The sequence below is a fragment of the Canis lupus genome, chromosome 35, assembly GCF_048164855.1.
Source record: "Canis lupus baileyi chromosome 35, mCanLup2.hap1, whole genome shotgun sequence".
NCBI lineage: Eukaryota > Metazoa > Chordata > Mammalia > Carnivora > Canidae > Canis > Canis lupus.
This window is the reverse complement of record NC_132872.1, coordinates 25008368-25019307: the sequence shown is the minus strand read 5'-3', so window position 1 is coordinate 25019307 and position 10940 is coordinate 25008368. Positions and strand designations below refer to the sequence as shown.

The following is a 10940-nucleotide window of genomic DNA, read 5'->3' as shown; positions in this document are numbered from 1 at the left end:
GCAGAGGGAGAAACAGGCTCCATGCGGGGAGCCCCACGTGGGACTCGATCCCGGGTCTCCAGGATCAGGCCCTGGGCTGAGAGCAGGCACCAAACCGCTGGGCCCCCCCGGGCTGCCCCTAACGGACGTTTGGAGAGAGATCATCCTTTTGAACTAAACCGTTTTATAAACGAGAAACATGAGACCTAAATATATCCGGTAACTTGACAAGTTCACGTGGCTAGTGGGTGTCAGAAACAAGACTAGAATTTAAGTTAGTTAACACAACTGAAACACCTCACTGCCAGCGCAGTGGGTATTTCATTCCAAGTAGGTGGTATTAAGTATTAACTCCTCAGCACAGGCTGGCTTTGAACCTTTCAAGTTCCACGAGGCTTAATATACGGTTATGTTCTTTAGTTCTTCAAATTCTACTCCTCTTCTATACCAGATTCCAAGACTTTTTTTAGGATAAAACCAAAGTCTGACCCATGTCATATAGTCCACTGGGCACTGCACGTGACTGACACTTGATGCATACTTGCTGCAAACATTAATTTTGAAATAAGTGTTGTGAAGTATCCAATAAGCTGCAGAATTCTACAGTATTGTTTCTGGAAGGGTAGCCTTCAGGTACAAACTGAGCAGATGTCATTTTTTAAAAGGTAGCCCGTGTAATACTTCCTCCCTTAGCCTTCCTGACTCTTTTGCTATTTTGTTTTTAGGAAATCTCTTTCTGTGCTCGAAGGCACAAATGTTTTTCTTTGCAGGCTATAGTGTTCCAAGTTTACTTTAATAACCCTTACCCCCCCCCCCCCCCCGCAACTCTGGTATTTAAAGCAATATTTTCTGGTGTGTTTAAATATAGAAGTCATTTTAGAAACAATTGAATTATTTTTAAGTGGTGAAGGGGATCTTATTTCTTGGATCTAGCCCTGGCCCTTTCCTCCTACCAGCCGTATGTCTCTCAATTTAGTCACCCTTTAGAAGGAAAGAAATTATTATGTATTGTCTATTATGTGGCAGATAGTTTCATGAATACAAATTCACTTAATTTAAATAATGTTTAAAAGATAAGTATTACTTTCATTTTTATAGATAAGAAATCGAAAAGTTCAGTAATGTTCTCAAAAACACACAGCAAGGGGACACACCTGGGTGGCTCAGCCCCTTAAGCATCTGCCTTCAGCTCAGGTCATGATCCCAGGGTCCTAGGATTGAGCCCGAGGCCCTGGGATCAAGCCCCGCTTCAGGCCCTATGCCCAGCACTGACCCTACTTCTCCCTCTCCTTCTGCCTGCCGCTCCCCTGGCTTGCGCTCACCCACGGGCATGCTCGCTCTCTCTCTCTCTCTCTGTCAAATAAATTAATAAATAAAATCAAAGAAAAGAAAAAAGAAAAGAAAAGAAAAGAAAGAAGAGAAAGGAAAGAAAGAGAAAGAAGAAAAAGAAAAGAAAGAAAAGAAAAGAAAAGAAAAGAAAAGAAAGAAAGAAAGAAAGAAAGAAAGAAAGAAAGAAAGAAAGAAAGAAAGAAAATAACACAATAAGGAAGAGATCTAGGAAGAGATCTAGGAAGAGGTTACACAGGTGTGCCTGAGTTTCAAAGTCACATCGTATTGTATCCACTATTACAATGTGGCTTTGCTGGGCCTCAGCATAAAATGAAGGGTCCTTAGAGATAATTTTTTTTAAGGGTTTTAACCAACCAACAGTTCTAAATTCTAAACATTGGATCTACAGCCTCCATGATGTAAGCTACCAGGATTCCCATCAAGGTAGTATGTTAAAGTCTCCTTACTTCTTAGATTCCTTCTAGCTCTAAGAGTAACATTTGAAAATTGCTGACTTTAAATGTATCAGGGGCATTTGCTTTGTTAACTGCTTTTAAGTATAGTGAGCTTATGTTTCCTGAGATATGCTTATTTGTTGGTGATGTGCCTAAATAATCTGTGTAGTATTTCTAATTCAGAAGAAATCACAACTGAACCAGTTGAGATTTCCTGATTCTACCTATGTTAATGGGGGAAATAGCAGCCTAAAAAGTGTGAACTATATTTTATTTTGAAGGTCAAGGGAGAAATAGTGCTTTAAATCAGAGAAAGGAAAGATAGTTCTAATGATGCCTTTTTTTCTGTTGTGTGCTATCCTACTTGATCATAAAAATAAACATCTTTCCTTACTATCTGTTTTCCACTCACACTTCTGGTAGCAAGAAGTATTTAGTCATTTATTCAATAATCTACAACAAAGGCTTAACATTCATGGTCATGAATTCTTATGCTTGTTTTCTAAGAGTAAAGTATACAAATTATATAGATTCCCAAACACCAGCACACACTATGTATAACATCTGTCTAACATATCCAGTTATCTACTTATTGTCTAAGGAAATGTACCATTTTTGCTGGTCTCATGTCTTAGATGTGGTAAGTAACTCGGAGACTCTTACTAAAACTCCAGATCTACATATGACTCTTTTTTGCATACATCTTATGGCTATTCAGGACTTACACTCTTGTGCTAGAATCCTGCATTTTATTGGAGCCCAGCATGGGACTTGGCACCTGGTGTTTGGAAGATATTAGCTGAATAAATGCATGCTTGTGTGCCAGGTGCTTCAGAGTTCTTGATGATCATGTATATAGTTAGACATATAATTTCTCACCCAATTAAATACTTTTAAGAATGAAAGGCCATGCTGTTAGAATTTTGCTGGGACTGTCCTAGTCTACCTGGGATGTCACCCTATTGACATAATTGTTGGTGATTGTAGTCATGGCCCAGGATAAGACAACTGAGAGTTGTCTCTGCTGAAGAGTGTGCAGCTAGTGTGCTCAGGCAACAGAGCCTAGGGGTCATTTTACTTATTTCCTTATTCCCTGCCTACCTTAAGAAATTATTTGAAGTGACTTATAGTAAACAAGATATTCATTAGAATCATAATTGGAAAACATTAATGCTAAAGTGAACAGATAACAATGCGTAGGGTTTCATGTAGTTGGCCAAACTGGGCACTTTCTCAGTGTGAAGCTAAAATCTGCAGTTGGAGTTGGTCACTTGATCATTCACTTACTGAAGGGGGTATTGATTGTCCTCCCTTTTTATTCCAATAATATGCCTATTAAGTTACAAGTCAGGTGTCCAGTAGGTAGTGAGATATATGAATCTGGAGCTCCAGGGTTGGGTCAAGGCTACAGATAAGAGATTTAGGAATGACTGGCATATATATAGCTTACTTATGTTATTTTTTTAGAGATTTTATTTATTTATTTATTTATTTATTTATTTATTTATTTATTTATTTATTTATTGTGGGAGGGAGTGCAGAGGGAGAGAATCTCAGGCGGAGTCCCCACTGATCACAGATGCTGGTGAGGCTTGATCTCATGACCCTCAGATCATGACCTGATCCGAAATGAAGAGTTGGACTCTCAACCAACTGAGCTACCCAGGCACCCCTATAGCTTACTTTTAAAGAGGATGTTTTAGCAATCTGTCAAATTCTCAACCCCTATTTTTTTTGAGAAGATTTTTCATGTGCTTCCCTAACTCATTCTGAATCTTTGATTCCATCTCTTAGCAAGCATCTAACTAGAAAACTGAAGTGTGAACACACTTCTATGTACAGTACAGGGAGAGTGTAGATAATAATACTAACTTGCATTTGTTGAGTGGTTGTTATGTGCCAGATACTATTTCGATTGCTTTATATGTACTAACTCAATTAATCTTCACAAGTACACCATAGCATAATTAGTATTATCCCCATTTTACAGGTGAGGAAATTGAGGCACTAAGTGTGTGATTTGCCTGATGTTATCTAGTTGGCAATTGGGGAGGCTATGATTCACAGGCAGGCAATCTGAAACCAGTCTGTACACTTAAATTTCTCAGAGATAATTATTCTGATTATCAGTGGTAAAAATCCTATTTCTAAAATAACAATCCTTTCTTAATTAAAAGAGGCTGATAGTTTATAAACTCTTTTGTTTAACACATCATTGTTATCAAAGTGTGTCTGTTCACTCTTAACTCTCCCAGAGTTTATTCTTCTAAAGAACATTAATTACTCAGAGATCAAATAAGCAGGTTGTATCATTGGGCTTGGATAGTAGAGTTATCCACATGTCTGAACTGTCAGGTATCAGCCAGGACTCTCAACACCTGGCTGTCTTCTTGAAGTCTTGTATTTACTGGGAATGTCAAATGCAAATGTAAGCCAACTACTGAATTAGTTGCTTTTTCTTTAGACTTCTATCTCAGTAAATTAAATTACCACCTACCCAATTTCACAAATAAAGGCCTAGGAATATCCTGTTTTATTCATTTATTTTTTTCTTTCACCCCTCCTATCAGATCTATCAAGTCTTGTCTTTAGCTCTAAGACATCCTGAATGGTTTTTTCCCATCTCTTTCCTCTGTTAACTCCATCAAAGTGCATGTTATCATCCTCATTTGCCTTAACTACTGCAGTGAACTCCTAATAGGGCTTCCAGTTTCTGTCTTGTCCCTCTTGAGACTGTTCTGCAATTAGCAGCCAGAGTGATCAGATCTCATTCCTGCCTAAGCCCTCCAGTGGCTTCCGTCTGACACACATAATACAACCTGGGGTACCTATCATAATTAATATCTGCCACCTCTTCTCCTACTTACTCCCCTCTAGCTTATGTTCTTTCACCCACACTGGCCTTTATTTTGTGCCTCAACAGGCCAAGTTCATTCTGTCTTAGCCCTTTGCAATAGCTATTCCTTTGTCTTTCTGGGCTCTCCTGTATTTCAAATGGCTAGCCTTCTCTTAGAACTTTAAGACCTGGGGATCCCTTGGGTAGCTCAGTGGTTTAGCTCCACCTTCAGCCTGGGGCCTGATCCAGGGATTGAGTTCTGGCATCGGGCTCTGTGCAGGGAGCCTGCTTCTCCCTCTGCCTGTGTCTCTGCCTCTCTCTTTCTCTCTGTCTCTCTGTCTCTCATGAATAAATAAATAAGATCTTAAAAAAAAAAAGAAAAAAATTAAGACCTCAGTTCAGACATCACCAAAAGAGAAGCATTTCCTGGTCAGCCAGTCCAGAGTAGCTGTCTAGCTGCTCTGTTACATTCTCACATTATGGTAATTCTCAGCAGAGCACTGTCACCAACTTTTACTGTTAAATGATTACATTTTCTAATAGATTACATTTCTTTGTTAAATTATCACATTCTGGTATGATCCCCTACATTAGAATGTAAGCTCCTGTGAGCAGGGATTTGTTTGTTTTTCTTTGCTGTATTCTCAGTGCCTAGAGTAGTACCTGGGTCCTTAGCAGGCACTCATTAGGAATTTGTTCATTAAGTAATTGATCATTAATGTTTCATAGCCACATCTTGAAGATCTCAGCATAAGAGTTTCACATCTAAAGAAATTGAGTTTATTGGAAGATTTGCAAAATCTTGCTCAGGCTCTTGAAAGATTTAACAGGTGCTGCTTCTCTCTTTCTGAAAATAACGTTGAAAATCCTTGTATAACTGTGTCTACTAACCTTTTATTCTAAGTGTATTTGAATTTAGTTTTATAAATTTTGTTTTGAAAGGGAAAAACGGACTATTGCTTTATAATGAGCTGATAATTCCTAGTGGTGACAGCTTTTGTTACCTAAACTCAATGTGATTATTCATTTTGTTTGAGATTGTTGAAATGAGCATTTAAATTTTGTTGTTGTTATATTATAATTGGATAGCATCTCCTTCAAATCACATTGCTTTATCTATGCTTACTGCTCCTTGAAATTATGAAGCAGGGGAACACCTTGGATCTTTTAAGCTTGAATACTTCAAGTGTTTGGTTTATTCCCTCTTTCTTTTCACACCAGAGTTAGGCCTTTATAGTATTAATTTTACCTATAAGCAGCCATGTGTAGTAGATGTTGTAAAACTTTGCCGCTACGTATAGAATTCAGACTTGGACTATTTTGATAACACACAACAGAGAATGAACTTTGAAATCATTTATTGAATTCTCCTGTTTGGCCCTATTTTAGACACTGTGGTGGAATTAAAGGATGTTTACATATGCTTACATTGTGGAATTTATACATCAGTGTGATTCAACTGAAATGCAAGTAATATTTTAAGACAGATGTTCAAGGGCAAAAAGCAGGGACAGGATAAATTTTAAAAGGTGAGAAGAAGGAAAGAAGAAAGAGGGCATGCTACATCAGAAGTCCGTGTTCTGTACTTGAAGACTGTGTAACAAATGGATCCACAGAGACCTTCATGGGCTACTTTTACTTTATTGTATGCAATTTCCATGGTTCTTACAAGTGATTTAACAAGTGGTTCTTGACAACAATTGTAAGCATTTCAAGGTACAAATTTGTACATCTTTCTCCAACTAGGTGCATAGTAGTTCTGCTTGATTTTGTTAAATGTCTATGAATCTCTTGAAAAATACCAGGAATTTGGAAGACCTAGAAATACTTCCATTTCTCCTCTCAGATTCAGCAACAACACATTACATTTTTTTGTGGTACAAGTCCTTTGACCTGTTCTTACCTGATGTTCTTTAGTTGAACCCTTTCCTACAATAAAACAATTTGAAATATAGTTTCCCTATTTTCATCAGCTTTCAAAGAATTCTTAGTTCTTAAATTACTAGTATTTTTTTTAGTTAGTTGATTAAACTCTTAAGCTCTTGTTTCTGAATTCCTTGCTAGTGTAATTCACACTAGACCAGAGATCAGAAACTTTCTTTGTAAAAAGCCAGATAGTAAATATTTTAGGCTTTGCTGTCCAGTCACTGTCACAACTACTCAATTCTGACATTGTAGCATAAAAGCAATCATGTGTAACAATCATATGTAAACAAATAAGTGTGGCCATGTTCCAATTAAACTATCTGTGGACAATAAAAATTGAATTTCATGTAATTTTCACATTTTGTAAAATATTCATTGACTTTTTTCCTGCTATTTAAAAATGTAAATAATTGTTAACATAGGACATACAAAAACAGTGAGCTGATTTGACCTGCAGGCTGCAGTTTGCATACCCCTGTCCCAGATTCAGTGTCAGAACCTGAGTTGTATGTCACATGTCCTCTAGAACAGGAATTTGAAACATATCCCAGAGGGAATTGCATTTTACATCAAATACTCCATTACTTAGTCCATCACTATCAGTCATACGTTGGATCATTACATTACTGTTAAAAATCAGATACCTTATTCCGAATAGTTAAAAGGAGATTAGTTCAGAAATCACTGAAGCTAAATAAATGAAGGGCTGAGGAAAACCTCCAGCATAAAACTATCAGGTTTTTAAAATTCTTGTTACAACTTGGATTTGTTTTTATTCACTTGGATATTTATCTGCTTTCTTCTAAAAACTTAATAAAGTTAAGTCTAGAATTAGGATAGCTTATTTTATTTTTACTGTTTTACAGAGGGGCCACATTTCTGCAAAAATAGATTATGCTCAGGAGACAGGGTTCTTTGTATTTCAGTTGTGTTATAGATCAAATACCATTTTGTTGAACTCCAAATAGTATTCCCAGTTGTAAGCTGTTTATGCGTTTTTATTGTGTTACATATTGCTTTAAAATAAGCATGGGTTTTGGTTGGTAATCCTCTTGTTAAAATAGACTTTGTTATTTCAAAGACTTTTGTCTTACTGGGATTAGAACTGTTACCATTTAAATATGGGTTTTTGCTGCTTGCCATAGAAATGTCACTATTTGGGTTTGGGATGCCTGGGTGGCTCAGTGGTTGAGCGTCTGCCTTTGGCCCGGGGCATGATCCCGGAGCCCCGGGATGGAGTCCCACATCAGGCTCCCTACATGGAGCATGCTTTTCCCTCTGCCTACATCTCTGCCTTTCTCTGTGAGTCTCTCATGAATAAATAAATAAAATCTTTTAAAAAAAGTGTCACTATTTGTCGACTCTTTTTTAGTACTTTGTACAATATCTTGTCCCTCTTTTCTTGCTTCTCTTGAGCTTATGCCAGCTTGGCATGAAAATGTCCTTTAAGGAGTCTCCTAACTTAGGAGAAAACAATTTAAAAATATCCAACATACATCATATTTTGTGCTCTTCTTTAAGGTAAAAATGTTCCCAGTGTTTTGTTTTTTTCTGGGAGTATTTTATGCTTGTTTTTCCCATTTTCAGTCTGTTTGGTTTCCTCTATAGGAGGTCCAATGTTTTTTTCTTTCCATTAGCATAATTATCAGTCTTAAATGTCAATCACATGACAACTGCTTTTCCTCAGCCTGTCATATACCACTGCCATCTCTCAGTACATTTTCTCACTTATGTCTTGATTGAACGGCCCTTCTCTCCATCATTCTTTCATCCTCTGTTCCTTTAATATTACCTGCATATTGCAGGCCCAACACTAAGCACCCTGCACATTTTCCCACCACACTGTCCACTGTCCACCTGTTACTACCCTGCATTTCCTTCTGAACTGTTTCTCTTGTATGTTTGCATCAGAGCTTTGTCACCTTCTTTTGTAGTTCACTTCCTGCTACTATTCTCTTACTGCTTTTCAACTTAGACTTTTCCATTTCAGGCTTTTAATTCACCTGACCTCCCCCAGCTTCTTCCTCTGCCACTTGCCTGTTGGGACTGCTGCACATCATCCCTCTCTTTGGCTTGCATAGCTTAATGCTACCCAGACTTCCATCTCCTTCTCTTCCTCCTTGGAGTTGATCCAGAGGTACTTGTACAATGACAAGCACACTGAAGCAGGCTTGGTTGGATGAGCAAAGGATGGCAGTGGTATATGACAGGCTGAGGCTCCATCCTACTACTCTGCTGGCTCCATCCCAGGATCACTGGCTTTAAAGCAATGTCCTTTTGGAATTTCTCCCAGGATCCAGTCTCCAGTTCTTAATGCAGGATCATAGAGAACCTTGAATCATGCTCTTCATAGAATTTTTTTTTTTTCTGACTGAAACTTTGTACAACATAACTGTCAAAAATTGCTGTCGTATAACATTATTGTGTTGCTCTATCCACACTGGATTAGACGTACCTTTCTCTTTATTCAATGTGAGAGTTTTAAGTGTGATGGAAAGAATTACTTGAGCTTACTACTGCTAGAGGATTGAGTCCGCCTAATAGATGACTGGTTGGATTCATTCATGGGTTATCAGAACCTGAAGAACTATTTCAGTTCTCCGGTTTTACATATAAGAGACTCAAGGCCCAGACTGATGAATGCCAAACTTATTGTCAAATGAGTAAAAAGCTAGGATTGGAATTTGAGTCTTTTGCTGAATCAACTGTGTTTTTCTATAGCACTGATTCAAAGAAGTGATGTGATTAAAGAATGTCTGATGAAATGATAAGTTGTCTTTTTTTTTTTAAAACACCTAGGACAGTGATTCTCATCTCCCAAAAAGATCTCAGTATTAGTGACCTTTGACTCTTAAGTGTCCTGATTGCTTTAGAAAGCACAAATCTAAAATGGTTTTCCTAGTAAGCCTACCAATGTGATTCCATGGCCTGGCATATATAGGAAGGGCAACTTACTAGAAGTGAGACAGAGGACTAATTGCCAGCACTTAAGTGTGCATATTACACCAGTGATTATCAAGTCCTTCACATAAAGAATGTGTTCACCTTTTACTCATTTTTGTTGTTCCTTTCTTTGTTCTTTGTTGTTCCTTACCACTTTTTTTCCTTCTTCTGGTTGTAAAGAAATCATAGTTTTAGACCTTAAAGTAAAATTTCAATTGTCCTGCCATTTTGATGGAAATAATCTGATTTTCTTGAAGCAGATTAGGAATTCTTGGTAGCATATCTTCTTAGCAAATTATGATTCAGTAAAGTTCTGTGAAATGAAAGAGTTACTTCTGAGTTCACCAGAAAACTTTTGAATTGTTCTCATGAATTCAGTCCTATCCCATGCCAATGGTCCAGCTTTGGGCTGGCTTGTAAGTACAATGAGGAATTAGAAGGATTTGGGCTTGTTTGTGTGTATATGCACATACACCCATATAAGTAACAATTGTAGGTGTGCCGCTCTTTCAGGATACTATTCCCCAGGTCCAGCAACCTGTGAATGAATTACTTGTCATTTTGCTGCTTTACCATTTCTTGGAGAGAGATGACCTTTCCTCTTTGGCCTTCATAGTGGTAATTTTAGCTTTCCAGATACTTCTGTAGGTGAATGTGTCCAGACAGTGCGTTGGCATGACTTACCTTTTCCCTCCCATGTGGACAAAAGTGTTAGAGGTGACAGTCCTTATGATGTGTAGCTTCCCACACCCAGTGTGGTGATTGGATTTATCCATAGGCCCCAGGGGAGCTTTAGGGGAAAGCTTAGTGTTGCCTGTAGATTTTGGTTTAGGGATCCGTGTTGGGATTCTCTGCTTGCATACCTCCTTGATCTTGAATTAAACAGAAGAACAAAAGGTAGTTAATGGCACAGTTTGTGGAGAAGCAGATATTGTTCAGCTTGGAGAATTCAGCTTCTTTGAAAGCACTAGGCTCTGGGGATACATCAGTTAAAGGCTGTCAAGTTGAAGAAAAAAATTTAGTAAAGTAATTCTCCCAATATATGTTGAGTGTGTACTGTGTGCAAGGCTCTCAACAGTTGATAATACTAAATACAGTATTGTTTCTTGGCAATCATGGTATAGTGGGAGATAAGCAAGAGTAGTGTCCCAAATTAATCTCAAAGAGTCATGAAATTGTCAAGGAAAGGTTAATTTCAACTGTGGGGTCTAAGAGAGCTTCATGAAGAAAGTAGTATTTGACTTGGGCCTCTAAAGACTTTTAGGATTTTTAGTAGCAGGAATGGGAGGGCATTCTGGTGTAAAGGAATACTTTTGGCAGCAAGGTGAGGTAATATTTTTGGCAATGTCCCTTAGGTAGGAAATTGGACACAGTTGAGAAATGAAGGGACTTCAGATTAGGTTGTATTTGAGATATGAAATGGGACTGTATACTGGGCTTAGATAGGAAAAATTGTGCCTGATTCTATAGAC

The 10940-nt window shown here is 37.9% G+C and overlaps 2 protein-coding genes across 6 annotated transcripts in view; one reads left to right on the top strand and one right to left on the bottom strand.

Annotated features, from left to right (window-relative positions):
• The window catches only part of COL8A1 (collagen type VIII alpha 1 chain), a 536056-nt gene that overhangs the window by 157811 nt on the left and 367305 nt on the right, over positions 1 to 10940 (top strand). The window lies entirely within an intron of this gene.
• Positions 6221 to 10940, bottom strand: part of FILIP1L (filamin A interacting protein 1 like) — a 120323-nt gene continuing 115603 nt past the window's right edge. The window contains exon 6 of one of the 2 annotated variants that reach the window (XM_072812438.1): positions 6221 to 10464. In XM_072812438.1, coding sequence (XP_072668539.1) covers positions 10297 to 10464 — 168 coding nt within the window. In that variant the 3' untranslated portion in view covers positions 6221 to 10296. The remainder of the gene's footprint in view (positions 10465 to 10940) is intronic. The other variant, XM_072812437.1, reaches the window with a different exon arrangement.